Source organism: Danio rerio, chromosome 25 (assembly GCF_052040795.2).
Source record: "Danio rerio strain M-AB ecotype USA chromosome 25, GRCz13ab, whole genome shotgun sequence".
Lineage (NCBI taxonomy): Eukaryota > Metazoa > Chordata > Actinopteri > Cypriniformes > Danionidae > Danio > Danio rerio.
This window is the reverse complement of record NC_141045.1, coordinates 4,712,116-4,730,626: the sequence shown is the minus strand read 5'-3', so window position 1 is coordinate 4,730,626 and position 18,511 is coordinate 4,712,116. Positions and strand designations below refer to the sequence as shown.

General features: G+C 35.5%; 1 protein-coding gene across 6 annotated transcripts in view; it reads right to left on the bottom strand.

The window, feature by feature from the left end:
• Positions 1–1,925: 1,925 nt before the first annotated feature.
• thoc5 (THO complex 5) overlaps positions 1,926–18,511 on the bottom strand; it is a 26,288-nt gene continuing 9,702 nt past the window's right edge. For 5 of the 6 annotated variants that reach the window (XM_087310422.1, XM_087310424.1, XM_087310425.1 and 2 more), the window contains 15 exons: positions 17,122–17,268; positions 16,929–17,043; positions 15,265–15,397; positions 13,106–13,183; positions 12,949–12,992; positions 12,764–12,863; positions 9,843–9,951; positions 9,661–9,762; positions 8,366–8,462; positions 8,064–8,175; positions 5,027–5,130; positions 4,849–4,936; positions 3,230–3,345; positions 2,772–2,965; positions 1,926–2,134 (listed from right to left, as the gene is read on the bottom strand). In XM_087310422.1, the coding sequence (XP_087166548.1) occupies positions 2,071–2,134; positions 2,772–2,965; positions 3,230–3,345; positions 4,849–4,936; positions 5,027–5,130; positions 8,064–8,175; positions 8,366–8,462; positions 9,661–9,762; positions 9,843–9,951; positions 12,764–12,863; positions 12,949–12,992; positions 13,106–13,183; positions 15,265–15,397; positions 16,929–17,043; positions 17,122–17,268 (1,603 nt within the window). In that variant the 3' untranslated portion in view covers positions 1,926–2,070. 6 annotated transcript variants of the gene reach the window in all.

Genomic DNA, 18,511 nt, shown 5'->3' with positions numbered 1-18,511 from the left:
TTTTAGTTTTCAAGAAGTTTAAACAATCAGCAAACGTCGTTTTTGAGCATATAACACTTAAGCTAAAAATTGCAGCTGATAATATGTGTAATAATGGTTTCTACAGCAAAACATCTTGTCAGACGTATTTATAATAATAATTAATTCAATGACATTAAAAGGCTCAGCATGCTGGGTTCCACACGGTCGATTTGTGTTGGGGCAACATGAAGTAATTAAGTTAGCTTATAGTTTTTTACAAACTGAAGTGGATTGAACACGAGTTGTCCTAAAAAAAACAAAAAAAAAAACTCAAGAATTTTGTTGTTTTTAGCTTATTTTTACTTTATAAGTAGTTCGAACAATCAGCAAACGTCATTTTTTAAGCGTTTAATATTTTTTTAAGCTGAAATCTACAAATAAAAATACTTATAATAACAGTTTTTCTGACTCAAACCCAACTTTATTATCCCGTTTAGGGAAATTAAAATAGCACCAAGGTGCCATAACACGGGCAAAGTTTTATCTCCCTCCCCCCTGGACTCATTTAACAACCTAATGGCCACCATTATAAAAGAATTTCTAACTCTATTTGTCCTGCAAATAGGAACTCTAAAACGACGACGATGGCAACAGCTGAAACAGAGTACAACGGGTGATCCGGGGTGCATATAATACCCAGAGCTCTCTTTAAAACACCAGTGTGGTAAATTACCGTTGGGCCAGTTTGGTTAAAAACAATGATCTTGCCTGCTACCTTCACCAGGCTACTCAACCTGTTCTTGTTTGACACACTCAGATTACCATACCAAGTTACAATGCAAAAAGATAAAACAGATTCAATAAATTGTTTATAAAACAGTGTCATCATAGAGGTACAAACCTGAAACGATCCAAGTTTCCTCAGAAAAAAAAAAACAGTCTATGTTGGACTTTTTTTACAGACAGCCTAGGTGTGAAATGTTGAAATGTCAACATATTGTCAATAACCACCCATAGATATTTATGTGTCCACAGTTTCTACAGCAAAACATATTGTCAGACGTATTTATAATGCTATTAATTCAATGACATCAAAAGGCTCAGCATGCTGGCTTCCACATGGTGGATTTGTGTTGGGACAACATGAAGGAATTAAGTTGGCTTATTGTTTTTTTTACAAATTGAAGTGGATTAAACATGACACAACAAAGCTGTCCTGTTGTTTCAGCTTATTTTTTCTTTTTAAGTAGTTTGAACAAACAGTAAACAATTTCTTGAACGTATAATACTGTTTTGCTTAAAACTGCAACTAAAAATATGAGTAATAACGATTCCTACAGCAAAACATCTAGTCAGGTGTATTTATAATACTAATACAATGACATCAAAAGGCTCAGCATCAAATGTAATTCTGTATGACAGCTTTATTGTTGTATAAACATGTTTTAAATTCAGGTCAGGATAATATGGGAGCTCATTTTGACAAATATCTGTTACACTGAATAACAATTATTTCACCAATAATAGACTCTTAATTCATTAATTTATGAACTGATTTACTTTAATAAATACACACACACACACACGTTTGTTTTTGTGAAAAGTGGGGACATTACATAGACTTCCATTCATTTTATACAGCCCAAACCGTACATTATATTGCTCTCACCCCACCCCTAAACCCAACCATCACAGGAGACTGTGTGCAGCTTTACTCTCTTATTAAACTCATAATGTGGGATTTATAAGCCTTTTGAGAAATGAGGACGTCACCAATGTCCTCATATTTCACCTGCTTTTTGTAATACCTGTGTCATACCCATGTCATTATACAGATTTTCTGTCCTAATGTCACAAAAACACGTACACACACACACACACACACACACACACACACACACACACACACACACACACACACGCGCGCGCATATAAATCATGAAAAGATGACTAGAGGCAGGTTATTTAATCGTAATCAAAGTTTTATTCTCTAATTCACATTATCTGACTGAAACAGGTGAAAAAATAAAAGGTACAATGAGAGATGGGTTCAAACCTCTCCTAATAACACTAATGCAGCTTTCCCTATCCTGATACTCAGATCCAGATTCAGCGGTGACTGAAGAAGCCCTGAGGATGATTGTACTTGAAGGGCTTCAGGCGACTCGGACCCCTGAAAGACAAAAGATTTCATGTGTTTCAGGTGCAAAACAGTTATATTAAAAAGATATATTTGTTAAATTATATTTTATTATATATTTTATTATATTATATTTTAATTAAATTTCGTGCTGCTTCTCGATTCTAAGATTACATTTGCACATATATTGGGCCATCTTTACTGTCGACCAGTTTTTAGAAAACTACAATGTAAAAATTATTTCCAACCTGCCAAAGTGGCTATAGGGAGTGTCTGTCTAACCCGACAAAGCTGAAATCTACCCGCATTTGGCGCGTTGGCAGGTGTTAATGTAAAGCCCTGTATATATATATATATATATATATATATATATATATATATATATATATGTATGTATGTATGTGTACATATACACACACACACACACACACACACACACACACACACACACACACACACACACACACACACACACACACACACATATATATATATATATATATATATATATATATATATATAGACAGATAGACAGACAGATAGATAGATAGATAGATAGATAGATAGATAGATAGACAGACAGACAGATAGATAGATATCTCACACCACCAACTATAAATACAATTAGTTTTATCCAGATAGCACAATTACAGCATGTCCAGTGTGTTACCTGGCAGTCCGCAAGCACATCTTCTCTCTGGGAAACTCTTTGGGTCCCTCTGACCCATCGGATACTTGACTCTCGGTCTCCAGATACACATCCAGACACATGCAGAGACGCTGGATCTGATTGGTCAGCAGCTGGAGACCCGGACGTGGCCCCTGAAGCTCAGCGCGAAACACGTTCACTTCGCTCTCCATGGCCTGCAGAAGAAGAGCAGTACTGTGTGTTCACACAGAGCGCGTCAAAATTCTCCACACTGGGTCTTGTATTTAAAGGGGCCGTTGCAGCAAATCACGTCAAATCACATTCGTGCATAAAAAAACATGCTTTCCAGCGGTAAAATGTTGCGCACCAGTTATCAAATTAATTTAACCATGAAAGATCAAGCTGTTGCATCCAATATATCCATATGTATGAAATATTTAACATTAGAAGTCTCATGAAAGCAGTACTGAGACTATTACCCTCAGGTTATCATCGGTGCGACCGCTGCGCTCGCCTTTCCACAGCAGAGACAGAGAGAACAGCGGAGTGACTTCTGGGTAGCGCGGGTTCACCACCACTGCAGCCAGCAGACGTGCTGAGAGAGAAAGCAGAGGTTTAATAAATATGGAGAAGATCATGATATTTAAACAATGTCAAACATTACAGTAGTTTATTTATATTTATTACTTGTTTAAAGCAGTGTTTCTCAACCACCTGGAGGAGCACCAGCACTGCATGTTTTGGATGTCTCCTTTGTCACACCCATTACAGGTGTTTCAGTGTCTGCTAATGAGCTGATGATGTGAATCAGGTGTGTTTGGTTAAGGAGAAATGGAGAATGTGCAGTGCTGGTGGTCCTCCAGGAACGTGGTTGAGAAACACCGCTTTAAATGGTCTTAAATTTTCCCTATATATTTTAGTAACTGTATGTCAGTTTCATTTTTAAATATGTATTTTTTGTTTTTTTGGATAGAGGTATAAAAAAATAAATAAAATAAATAAAAATTAATTCAAATTATACTAAAAATGAAAAACCACTAAGCAATTTACACAAAAGGGTAAAATATTTTTTTTCTGTGGAGGAGCTCGTAAGGCAATCATTCAGGCAATTGTTATTAATATCTATATATATATAATATTATATACTAATAGTTTAAATGTACTTAATTTTTGACTTGCTTAATATTTAAAATTTAAATTAAACTAAAATTGAAAAATAGCTATATTTATTTTTTTTTTAAATGCACAAAAAATTAGTAAAATTTACTTATTAGTTTTAGATAAAATAACAATTTTGCTGCTTAAAGTTTACATTTTCTCTGACTTTTTTAGATTTTTTTATCTTACATACAGTTGAAGGCAGAATTATTAGCCCTATTTAATTTTTTTTCTTTTTTAAATATTTCCCAAATGATGTTTATCAGAGCAAGGAAATTTTTACAGTATGTCTGATAATATTTTTTCTTCCGGAGAAAGTCTTATTTGTTTTATTTCAGCTAGAATAAAAGCAGTTTTAATTTTTTAAAAACCATTTTAAGGTTAAAATTATTAGCCCCATTAAGCGATATATTTTTTCCGATAGTCTACAGAACAAACCATCTTATAAAATAACTTGCTTAATTATCCTAACCTGCCTTGTTCACCTTATTAACCTAGTTAAGCCTTTAAATGTCACTTTAAGCTGAATACTAGTATCTTAAAAAATATCTAGTAAAATATTATTTACTGTCATCATCGCAAAGAAAATTATTAGAAATTAGTTATTGAAACTATTATGTTTAGAAATGTGTTGAAAAAAATATCTCCATTAAACAGAAATTGGGCTCAGTATTCCCTATTATACTTTTTCTTCTGAAGAAAGTCTTATAGTCTTAGTCGTATCTTTCTTTTGGTTAGGCTGAAATAAAAGCAGTTTTAATTTGTTTTATATACATTTTTAAGGTCAATATTATTAGAAATATATATTTTTTTCAGTGGGATAAACCACTGCTATCCAATTAACACAACTTGCCTAGTTAATTTAAGCCTTTAAATTGCACTTTAAGCTGAATAATAACGATGAGGATAATTTTCAGCCAAAATAAGCTGTGATTCCCACCTGTTCCTCTCTCCACTACAGCCTTGAAGAACAGATCCGTCTCGGACACCAGACCGGCCTTCAACACATGCTGCACGAAACTCAGCTCCTGTTAGACAAGAGCCAAAGAGCAACATTGAATCACAAAATTTCTATTTAATGTGAGATGTTCAGAAACCTGACAGAAAAAAACACTTACAGTGAACTCCTGGTGGCTCATCATGGTCCAGCGTGTGAGACCAGAAACCACTTTAGCAGGGAACAGATGCTGGCACTCGCTGGAGACCGGGACAATGCTGTGCTCTGAGACGCAAGACACACACTGAATCATTAAACTAACTAACCAGAAGTTACATATTTTTATTAAATGACTTTACAGGTAGAAGTGTTTAACATGTGAACTTGTTTATTCGATGTTTGACGTAATTAGTGATGGGTCGTTCATGAACGATTCGTTCATTTTAAACGAATCTTCAATATGACTCGGGAACTACGAGTCCTCTCAGGGAGTGATTCGGTTATCAGCGCGTGCGCACATTTGTGCAGGTAGTATCGTTAATTTCAAGTCTTCATCACATTGGCAGAAGCCAATCATACGCGTTTAGAGCCGGAAAAAGAATTGAACCGCTCACCTCTCAAGTCCTCAGGTTTGAGTCATTCTGTCACGTAATGAACGAACGATCATGGCTCCTATTGGCTTAGACTGTGCATTGGTTAAGATTATATGTGACTGTCAGTGTAACGTGAATGAACCCCTGACATTTGAAGACATGAAGAGGTGAGCTGAGCAAACAGACAACAATGCCTTCATACGCAAAAGAGCAAGTAAACATTGAATTATTATTTTCTCCTAATTATAGTGATCTGGTTAGGACTTATTTGTCATGCAATCAACCTTTTGGGCTAGTTGTAGATGTGTTTGGAAGCATTTCGTAACATTTTAATAATATTTTGCCAAATTGAAGCAAATGAACGAAATGACTCGAAAAAAAATTCGTTAATCTTGATGAACGAGACTCAAAGATCCGAGTCAGTAAAATGATCCGAACTTCCCATCACTAGACGTAATTCAAACTGAAACATGGTGGAAAAAGGTAGCCCCTTCCCTTTTCAAAAAACAGCCAATAGAGTTTTGTTTTTAATCACCGCTCTGCCAGTGAGAGTGGTTTAGCTCAAGCATATCAAATGAAAAGCAAACGAGAAGGGGGCGGGGCAAGTCAAATACTAGAGAGCATTTGATTGGACGGAGGATTTGATGACTGAAGTATGAGGTGACATAAAAAAGATCCATTTAGGTGGAAGTGATGAACTGTAAGATTTAAATCAGGTTTTAATCTTCGAAATGAATTTGCGCACTGATACGAACATCTAAAAAAATATACATTTTAATTCCACGGATTCTCTTAAGAGTGTGTGATATTGTCTAAAAAATGCAGAGATGCAACATTTCGCAATATGCCATCCTGGGTAAATATATACGACACTAAAACTGACAGTTGGTAGCAAGTGCCTGTCCTAATGAGTGATTCACTGAATCATTCACTTTAATGGTCCGTGTAAAAGGGCCGATTAATTTAGAAACAAAGCAAGTGACTCTTTTAAGTGATTCGTTAAATCATATTAAATAATTTGTTCAAAATAAAAAGATTCATTTAGAACAGGGGTCACCAACCTTTTGGAAACTGAGAGCTACTTCTTGGGTACCGATTAATGTGAAGGGCTACTAGTTAATAATAATAATAATAATAATTCGTTACATTTATATAGCGCTTTTCTGGGCACTCAAAGCGCTTTACACAATGGGGGGGGAATCTCCTCATCCACCACCAGTGTGCAGCATCCACCTGGATGACGCGACGGCAGCCATTTTGCGCCAGACCGCACACCAGCTGATTGGAGAGGAGACAGAGTGATGATATGCCAATCATGATATGGGGAGGGTTAGGAGGCCATGATGGACAGAGGCCAGTGGGCAGATTTGGCCAGGATGGCGGGGTTAAACCCCTACTCTTTTTCGAAGGACATCCTGGGATTTTTAACGACCACAGAGAGTCGGGACCTCGGTTTAACGTCTCATCTGAAAGACGGCGCTCACTGAGCAGTAAAGAGTCCCCGTCACTATACTGGGGCATTAGGACCCACACAGACCGCAGGTTGGGCGCCCCCTGCTGGCCTCACTAACACCACTTCCGGCAGCAACCTAGCTTTCCCAAGTGGTCTCCCATCCAGGTACTGACCGGGCGCAGCCCTGCTTAGCTTCAGTGGGCGACCATGTGAGAGTTGCAGAGAGCTATCTGTGTTATTATTAAATAACACATTTTTCTTAATTTACTTTTAATTATATGCTATTATTAATAATTAATAATATTCATCTATGTGAAGACATTGATCATGTTAATGATTTCTCACAGTAGTTGTCAAAAATGATTTAACAAGTTAGATAATTATCAATATGGAACACTTCATTTGTCTGAAATTGTTTTTTATTATATAACGTAAAGTAATTTTCAAATTTAAACCAATGCAAGTGTGATTTAAAAATAATACCTATAAAAATATTCGATGCATCTTACTCATGTGTGGTGCTATGGTGAGCTATATTTAGAACAGGCAACTCATGTGAACCTGGCGGGCTACCTTGTGCCCAAGGGCACCAATGTTGGTGACCCCTGATTTAGAACGAAAGTCACACTTCAGAAGTGATTCATTGATTTAATTCATTTAGAAATAAAGCAAGTGACCATTTAGGTAAATGAATAATTGATGTGATTTGTACTAAAATAAACTCATTCAAACAGAAAACAGCTCATTGATTCTGCAAGGAATTGAGCTCGTTTTATAATAAAATAGCAGTATAATAAAATGCTACATTTTTTTTTTTTACTAATGATACACAAACAAAGAACGAATCTGCTATTGATTTTAGGAAACAAAGGCTGATCAAAATGTTCTTCGAGTTGCACTCGCATTGTGTCCAAATGAATCAGTCGTTTTGAATGAACCACTTGCATGAATGATCCAAGAAGTCACTCATTCAAACTGGTGCTTGTCGCCACCTACTGGTGTTTAAGTGTCATGTTATAAAATGCATGACGAACCAGAAATAGGCAATGTACCAACAGAGTATCTTCAAAATCCCCCACAATACGTCAAATTAAATTTGTCAATATAACAGACTCCTAATTTTTGCAGTGTAAACTCAGGACATATAAAGGAGTAAAAGTGTCTGTTTTTACCCAGTGAGCTGAACTGTTTGTGCAGGGCGAGACGAGACTGTAATCTTCCTCGCAGCAGTTTCATGCTCTTCTCCATATGACTGGCACTCAGAGCACTGCCCGACAGCTCCGACTGAAACAAACACTCATTACTTTAAAATTCTGAGCCCTGTCATGAGAAAAATACATTTTACAGACAATACTGATGGCCAGTGTTATTGTGCATTCAAGATTCAACATAAAACAGATGAAAAAAAACAAAATGATATAAAACAAGTCATTTAAATATTTAGAAAGCCACACACACGCACACCCACACACACCTGTGCAGCATCAGATGAGAACTGCAGACCGCTCAATTTCTGCACCCAAACATACGGATGTCCGAGGTCTGACACATAATCAGCGAATGTAGTGATTCTAAACAAAAATTAAATTTATTCTTCATTGTGAAGTCAAACTGATATAAAACCACAAATAAGGAAAATTATATATATATATATATATATATATATATATATATATATATATATATATATATATATATATAAATATCACTCAAATGTAATAATAATAATAACAACAACAACAACGATATAAAATGTATGTATATTTTTCATATTTTTTTCCACAAACATCTAATAATAATAATAATAATAATAATGAGAATAATAAATAATATAAAAAAATCGCATAATAATATTACAAATTTCTATATATTTTATTTAATGATGACAAATATCTTTATATTAATAATAATAATAATATAAAATATCATAGTATAAAAATTATATATTTTTATTTAATATTTTTTTCAAACATCTAATAATAATTAATAAAACTCATATTAATCATACAAATTATATATTATTTTATTTAATACTTTTTTTCACAAAAATCTAAAAATAAAATAAATCTCATAATAATACAAATTTATATATATATATATATTTATATTTCTTTACAAACATCATTATAATCATAATAATACAAAAAATCTCATAATAATACAAAATTATATATTTGTTTAAATTTTTTCAAATATCTTTATAATAATAAATAAATAACATAAAATGTCAATACAAAAATACATCTTTTTATTAAAAAAAATTCAAAAATCTAATAATAATATATAATAATATCAAATCTCATAATAATAATACAAAGTTACATATTTTATTTAAACAAAAATTTTAACATCTTTATAATAATAACAACATTATAAAACTCATAATAATACAAAAAATAGAATTAATAATAAATAATAATTTAAAATATCCATTAATTAAATATCTGAAATTAACCATTGCATAAACGCCATATGAGAAGTGAACGCCATTTTCATTACAAAAGTCACAGCAGTACTGCAAAATAATATTTTAAATAAATAAATATTTAAAACAAATTAAAATATTTAAATAAACAGAATAAAACATCTGCTAAAAAACGACTACAGAAAGCATTTAAACTATTTTTCATACAACAAATGTGACAAAAAAAATTATATAAATGTTTTCAGTTTTACATTTGAAAACAAATCCAGAAAAAAATATAGATCCATGCTTTATGTATTTGCTTTTTTCAGCAACACTGATATCAATAAAAAGTGCAGACGTACCCGACTTTATCAAACTGGTAGCGGTTTGCAGGGTTTGGCGTCTCATTACCATGATCTGATGCATAAAGACAGTTCAGCAAACTCTCCGAGTTCAACAGCTCCCTGCGACAGACACACAAACACATTAGAAAACATCAACTACATAAATGATGTATATTTCTGACCTGCGGTGTCACACTGACCCTGCGCTGATGGCTCCAGACAGATCAACAGATGTAGAAACTTTGGTCTTCACAGTCAGAATGTTGAGATTCATGAGATAATAGAAATACAGATGCAGGACGCTGCCGTCTGAAGAAAGATATAATCAAGGTATAACATGATTAGATTAAACGACTAGAAGAAATGACTTTATATTCAGCAAGGATGCAGTAAATTAATCAAAAATGACCAGAACTTTTAACTCAAAGAAATTGTAATACAGCTTCCACATTAATCTTGTGGCCCATTTCCACTGAGTCATACAGTACGGTATGATACGTGTCAGTATGGGTCACCTTTATCAGACTTGTGTTTCCACTGCTAAAAGGGTACCAATGGTGGCCGTAGTGTACAACAAAGTTTCAACTTCATTCTTGCTAGAGGAAATGTCTACTGTAAAGCTGTACGAGTTGTTCACATATCATATGAGAAGCTCTTCTCACAAAACAGATGCTTTACACACATAAATACTTGTGCATAAATGTTCATTACTAACCTTTCTATGAACATGATTTGATCATAACTGCAGTCAATGATGCGAAATAACCTACTGTAACGCCTGTAATTATATAAAAATAAATAAATAAATGAACATATATGAACACATACAGACCCTTACAGTCTCCAATGTTACCAACTACAGAAAAACTACACACAGCAGACATTTAGTCCTTATTTTGGGATCAAAAACAACACATATAGCCCACAGTCAGTGCAAACCCCTCATCTGCATCTTTAATCTTGACCAGCACATGTGACCTCTGTTAGAGAGTCATTCCATCATTCTGAGTTCATAATAATCCAAAAGGCGATAATAAACTTGGCAGTTTGTTCATGTTTTAGGTTGCTGAAAGAATCATTTTCTTTCTCCTTTGTTTTTTCGGATTCTCCTTTGTTTTTTTGCACTTCACTCTCACGTTTGCCTGTTTCTGAAAGGATGGGATGTCAGAAGCACTTCAATAATCACACACACGTTATAATCATCAGCTCAAGAAGATTGTTATTTCAAATATAGACACGTGGCGAGCACAATCGAGAAAGAGCAAGTGGGAAAACAAAACCGATCACGAATTAGATAGCCTTGTAAACAAATATGGGCCACAGGGTAGATTTTGCTCTTCTTCTTGGCTTTGTGGCTGTTCATCAAGATGACGACAAGGTTTGTTTGAGCTAGGGTCGACCATGGCATGTTATTATATGTATATCTTATTACAGTGTAATGTCTCGGCTGTGTATTTAAAAATGGAACTTCCTTTGTTTACATTCTCCTGGCTTGTGGCGTATCTCTGTAAACCAATAGCGTTCAGTTACGTGTTTTACTCCGCCATTTGGTACTCTTTTGTTGTGCTAGGTACACTTTTGTTGTGCTTTGTACCCAAAAAGTAATACGGTACGGTTCGCTTTTAGATACCTTTTGACAGTGGAAACGGCCATAAAAGCGTACCGAACAGTACCGTACCATACCATTCAGTGGAAATGGTCCAATAAAGGGACAACACACAATCTAAATCACTAAATGAAACGTAATAGTTTATATTAAATTTAAGTTTATTGTATAAACACAATGAAGAATACTGTAAAAAATAGTATTGTGTTTTTTTGTTCCTACTATACATCCCAATGGCTGTTTTTCTTACACCAGAAGAAAGCAAAAAAGTTTTTTTAGCAAAAATATATATTTGTTGTACTCATTCAATGCGCTCTGATGCTGTGTTCACACCAGACACATAACGCACGGATGAATCGCGCTATTCGCACGTAAAAAGATGTGTGAACATTTTGCTTCATTCGCGCGTCAAATTCACTTCAAAACAGACGCGGATTCGCGTTATGGACAGGGCTTCTGTCTGCCCGGTGACTCTAGCTTCGTTGCTAAATGGCTTACATGAGTTTTATTGAGAAAAAACTGTTTATGCGCTTTATGACGGCTGAAAAACAGCGTTGATGTGTTTGGAGCCGTGTGTGAGTGCACTAGATGCTTTCAGAGGTGCATCTAGCTCTGTGAGCTCATAAACTCCTCCAGAAACTGAACCTAGATGACGGAGGCTTTCAGCGCTGCTTCTGACTGAGCCGAGCCCAGCTTGATAAACCGTTGTTGGTGTGGGCAGGATTTTCCCCCAGGACACCAACAACAGGTGACACGTCACAATCACGGCCCCACAAGAGCAAGCTCCTGATTGGTTAACGCGGCGCGAATGTTCGCTGAAGTTCAGATTGTTGAACTTGAGCGATTCGCATCGCACCATTTGCGCGTATTGCGCCATGCCATTCATGCAATTTGCGTCATTCGCGCCCTGCCATTTGCGCGTATCGCACCGCAGGATGACTATTCGCGCGTTTGTGTTGACTCAACAAGTAAAACCACTCGCGATTGACGCTTCTTCCGCGTCTGGTGTGAACGCAGCATAATGGTGCGTTCAATCCAGAAGCAGATGAAGAGGTGATGATCAGGAGCTTACTCTTGTAGGGGCGTGATTCAGACAAAGTCTGTTGTTGGTGTCCAGAGGGGAAATCCTCCTGCTGACACCGGACCTGTTTTTCAGCCTTCCTAAAGCACATAAAGCACAGCTACTCTCTCAATAAATTCTATGTTAACCATTTAGCAATGAAGCTAGAGTCACCGGGCAAATAGAAGCCCTGCCTATAACGCAAATCCGCATCTATCGTGAAGTCAATTTGACGCGCAAACAAAGCGAATTTGACGTGTGAATAAAGTGAATTTGATGCGCGAATGAAGTAAACTCAAATTGACCCCACGTCTATTTAAACACAAATAGTGTGATTTATTTATGCATGCTGTGTATGGTGTGAACACAGCATAAGTTTACCCAACCATAAGAACTTCCAGTGCTGAGAAGCCCAGAAGTGTAAAGGCTCCCCTGTTGTGTGCTTTTCCTCTCACCTTTACACTTGAGGTCGATGCCGAGTGAGAGCGGGTGGCGTCTCAGCATCTCCTTCCTCTTGTCATCCAGCTGAACTCCTACAGTTGGCCGTCTGCGCTTCTGAACACACGGAGCGGAAACGACAACATTAGCACACATCAGCTAGAAGATAATAAACATGGAGGACATAAAAACGCAGCCTGACCGTGTTCTGCTGCTCCTCTTCCGCATCTGAATCACTTTCATCATCTGAGACAGAAACGGATGCGAAATATAAGACTTAACTTGAACTTCACAAAGACTTGAACAAGACTTGAACATCACAAACATTTATTAAACAGAGTGAACACACACACACACACCTTGTGAGTCTTCAGGCGGTCTGGAAAGAGCTTTAGCTTCATCCACGTCTCCGCGGATGCTGACAGTCAGATTTTTGTCTAGATCGATACAGACAGATTGAGAGAATTAAGCAACTTTTTTAAACAGGTTTCATCATGTTGCTAGCATATTTCTGTGCATTTTTAAACATTTCGCCAATACATTCTAGCATGTTGCTACATGTTTTAACACACTGCTTGTTTCAACGTCAAAAGCATTAAAGCGTAATGCATATTACATAATCTAAAGCATTTTAAAGGCGATGCAGTGGCACAGTAGGCAGTGCTGTCGCCTCACAGCAAGAAGGTCGCAGGTTCGAGCCTCGGCTGGATCAGTTGACGCTTCTGTGTAAAGTTTGCATGTTCTCCCTGCATTCGCGTGGGTTTCCTCCGGTTGCTCCGGTTTCCCCCACAGTCCAAAGACATGCAGTACAGGTGAATTGGGTAGGCTAAATTGTCCATAGTGCATGTGTGTGAATGAGTGTGTATGGATGTTTCCCAGAGATGGGTTGCGGCTGGAAGGGCAACCGCTGCGTAAAAACGTGCTGGATAAGTTGGCGGTTCATTCCGCTGTGGCGACCCCAGATTAATAAAGGGACTAAGCCGTAAAGCAAACGAATGAATGAATAAAGCATTTTAAAAGAAAATGTAAATTTAATAAAACATGTCTTAATATGTTGCTATCAACTTTAATGTTGCTAGCATGTTTTTATTGATTGCAAATTTTTTTACATGCTGCATGTTTTAACATCACTAGCACGTTTTCATCACTAGCATATTTTGATAACATTTTATAAAATAATTCTAATGCATATTAAAACCATTTACATTTGATAAAACCATTATTGAAAATGTTGCTATCAAGTTTTTTGTTGCTAGCATATTTTTTTATACATTGATTATGAGATGCATTTTAACATGTTGCTAGTACGACCTAGCATGTGGCTACAAGTTAACAAAATGTGTGATGTGTTTCAACATCACTACCATGTTCTATATCTCACCAGCATGTTTTACACATTGCTATTATTTTGCTAACTTTTTAAAAAAAATTCTATTGCATTTTATGATTTTATGAAAAAAATGCAATTTGGTAAAGCATGTCTGAACATATTGCTATCAAGTCTTACGTTGCTAGCATGATTTTATACATTGCTAACTCTTGAATTTTTCTATTTTAACATGCTCCTAACAGGTTTTAGCATGTTGCTACATTTAACACACTGCGTGTTTCAACCTCGCTGGCATATTTGACATGTCACTAGCATGTTTTTACACATTGCTAGCATATTGCTAACATTTTATAAAACAATTCTAATGCATTTTATAAAGAAAATGAAATTTGATAATACATGTCTCAATATCAAACTTCGTGTTTCTAGCATGTTTTATACATTGATAACTTTTTGAAAGGTTTTAATGCAGTTTTAACATGTCGCTAATATGTCCTAGTATGTTGCAACATGTTTTAACATCACTAGCATGTTTTATAAGTCACAAACATGTGTTACACATTGCTAGCAATTTGGTAACTTTTTATGAGAAAAAAATCCTAATACATTTTTTTTTACTTTTAAAAAGAACTCAACATGTTGCTATCATGTTTTACATTGCTAGCAAGTTTTTATACAATGCTAACTCTTTTGAAAATTTTGAATGCAATTTAAATTTTTTTTTATAGATTTTATAAAATATGTCTCACGTTGATATAATATTGTCCATGTCCATGAAATGTTTTACACACTGCTAGCATGTTCTAGCATATAGATAGCATTTAAAAAAAATTGTAATGCATCTAAACACATTTTAGCAAAATTTGCAAAGCATGTTTTTTGCACATCACTAGCAGCATGTTGCTAACATTTAGCGAAATAAATTTTGATTGCACGTTTTAGTACATTTCTACCATGATTCAAAAAAAAGTTGCTAAATTGGTGTCTCGTCACTATCACGATTCTGCTCTACATGAAATATTTTCTAAAAAGTTTCATCGTTGCATGTTTCAGCATGTTATTATATACAGTTTTAGCACAATGTGAACAAAATGAACACACAGCTGCATGCCTTAAACATTTAAACCTGCTGCAATGATAGCTGTGTGATGTCATAAACGCATCAGAAAGATTTAGACTAAGTCTCACCGCAGGCCTGTCCGTAGGCACCGGCCTGGACAAACAACACATAAAGAGGGGGTGGCAGGTGACGAGCCACTTCTGCCTGCTTCTGCATGTGCTCAAACGGCATCGACAAATACTCCTGCACTGGAAGAGACGCCTGCAAAAGAGAGTAAGAGAGAGACATATAAACATATAAACAATAAACATTACAATTTTTACATTATTTAGGGACACTATTACATTATTCTCAGCAAAGCTGTATTTAATCAGAAATACTGTAAAGAGGGTACAGTTACCACTTCTTCACTTCTATTTTGAAAAACATTACATTATTTTTGGAAATTGACTCATTTTACATCTCCCCTAGAGTTAAATATTTGAGTTTTAGCATTTTTTAAATCCATTTAGCCAATCTCCAGGTCTGGCACTTTTAGCTTAGCTTAGCATAAAGCATTGAATCGGATTAGACCGTTAGCATGTTTCTCAGAAATTTGTAAAAAATGTAATTTGATAATTCACAATAATATTAAGCAGCACCTGAAAATAGTCCTCAGCTAGATAACGGCACTGTGTAATATCCTTGAACCTGCTTTAGCCACGGTACAGCAGCAAAGTTCCTTGATTATTAGGCATAGTTGCATGGAGTATAGTTGCTAGTTACATCAGCCAAGAAAATAGCAACTTTTAATTTTCCGTCCATTTAGTAAACAATGTAGCTGCAGATGAGTCAAACTATAAACAGGAAAATCATCAAACCTCGTTAAACAAATTTAATTTTGGATTCATCAAAGCATCTCAATTTTTGAGATGCTAATGGTCTAATCCAATTTAAATACTTATGCTAAGCTAAGCTAAAAGTGCTCCTGCCGGACCCAAAAATCAGCTAAATGGATAAAAAAAATGGTAAAACTCAACTGTTTACCTCTAAAGGAGCAGTAAAATGAGCTTATTTCCATAAACAAGTGGAGTGTTTCTTTAAACATCTCCCCTAGAGTTAAATATTTGAGTTTTAGCATTTTTGTATCCATTCAGCCAATCTCTAGGTCTGGCATTTTTAGCTTAGCTTAGCATAAAGCATTGAATCGGATTAGACCGTTAGCATGTTGCTCAGAAATTTGTAAAAATGTAATTCGATAATTCACAATGATATTAAGCAGCACCTGAAAATAGTCCTCAGCTAGATAACGGCACTGTATAATATCATTAAACCTGCTTTAGCCACGGTACAGCAGCAAAGTTCCTTGATTATTACGCCAGAATGAGAGTATAGTTGCTAGTTACATCAGCCTAGAAAATATTAAATAAATTTTTTTTCTTTAATTTAATTTTTCATCCATTTAGAAAACAACGTAATAGGAAAATCATCATTAAACAATTAATCATTAAACAACTTTAATTTTGGATTTATCAAAACTTTTTTTTTTTTTTTTTTTTTAGATTTTTAAGATGCTAATGGTCTAATCTAATTCAATTAATTATGCTAAGCTAAGCTAAAAGAGCTCCCGTCAGACCCGGTGATCAGCTAAATGGATTCACACTCAAACTCAACTGTTTACCTCTATAGGAGCTGTAAAGGAGCTGCTTAATTCCAAAAGCAAGTGGAGCATTTCTTTAAAATGCAACATATTACTTTAATCAGAGTTGTATTCTCAGCATCACTACTCCATAACCATAATCAAGAATTTGACCTGCATGATGTTGTGCAGTCCGGGCTGTAAGCTGCTCAGATATTCTCTCTTCTGCTCGATGGCTTTCTGAATCTTCTCTTTGCTGGACAAAGAAGTCTTATATTGCTCCGCCAACCTGCACCATTGGATACCATTATTAACAGGCAGATTTAGATGTAATTAAGGTGCATGTAGTGCTGTTGATGTGCATCACCTCTTCCTCTGCTCCAGTTCCCAGTCCAGTCGGGCGAGCGTGAGCTGGTGGTGATCTTCACGGGTGACCTGAGGCCGTGAGATCTCGGCCGGAGCATCCTGGAAGAACTCGTCCTCACTGACCAGCTCAATCTCCTCATGCTGAGACCTGAAACACACACACAGATGTTTATACTGGGTTCACACCACATGCAAATTTAAGTATTTATAGGAGGACATTTACACAGGTCAATGAAAACATGCAAATTGAGGTGAATTTCTGATTTGAATGCGTGACGCATTGGCCGCAAACATGTCGAACCTGCCTCAATCACATCTTCTGCTGTGATTTTGTGCAGCTTTTGTGTGTGTGTGTGTGTGTGTGTGTGTGTGTGTGTGTGTGTGTGTGTGTGTAAAAACAAAATATTTTCCCGATTGACATTTTCATTAAATAAAAAAATGTGTTACAACATTGCTAAACCATTTTGCGGTTGTGGAACATCTATTAGCATGTAGCTAACATTAAATTATTTGCTAATAATCTTGCATGTTATCAATTTGCTAGCAAAGTAAGTTGTTAAGAATTCCAATTGACACTAGCCTGATTAGATATACTGATAGTATCTCCAAACATGTCAGTAGCAAGTTTTAATGTTACAACTAACACTTTATTAATGTTGTAGAATATTAGCAGCATGTTTTAACACATAAGTAGCACATTGATAACATGTTATCAATTAGCTAGCAAAGTAAGATGTTAGGAATTTAATTTGACATTAGCCTGATTTGCTATGTTGCTAGTATCCCTAAACATGTCAGTAGCAAGTTTTACACGTTGCTACTAACATTTTTTCATAATGTAGGTCATTAGCAGAATGTTTTAACACAAATGTAGCATATTGCTAACATGTTATCAATTAGCTAGCAAAGTAAGATGTTAATATTTAAATTTGACATTAGCCTGATTTGCTATGTTGCTAGTATCTCCAAACATATCAGTAGCAAGTTTTAACAAGTTGCAACTCGCATTTCTTTTCATGATGTAGAACATTGTCAGCATGTTTTACCACATTGGAAGCACACCACTGACATGTTAGCAATTTACTAGCGCATTAAGTTGTTAGAAATGTAATATGACACTAGCCTGATTTGCTATATTGCCAATATCCCTAAACATGTCAGTAGCAAGTTTTACAAGTTACTACTAGCATTTTTTTCATGTTGTAGAATATTAGCAGCATGTTTTAACACATAAGTAGCACATTGCAAACATGATATCAGTTAGCTAGCAAAGTAGGATGTTAAGAATTTTATTTGACATTAGCCTGATTTGCTATGTTGCTAGTATCTCCAAACATATCAGAAGCAAGTTAACAAGTTGCAACTAGCATTTCTTTTTATGATGTAGAACA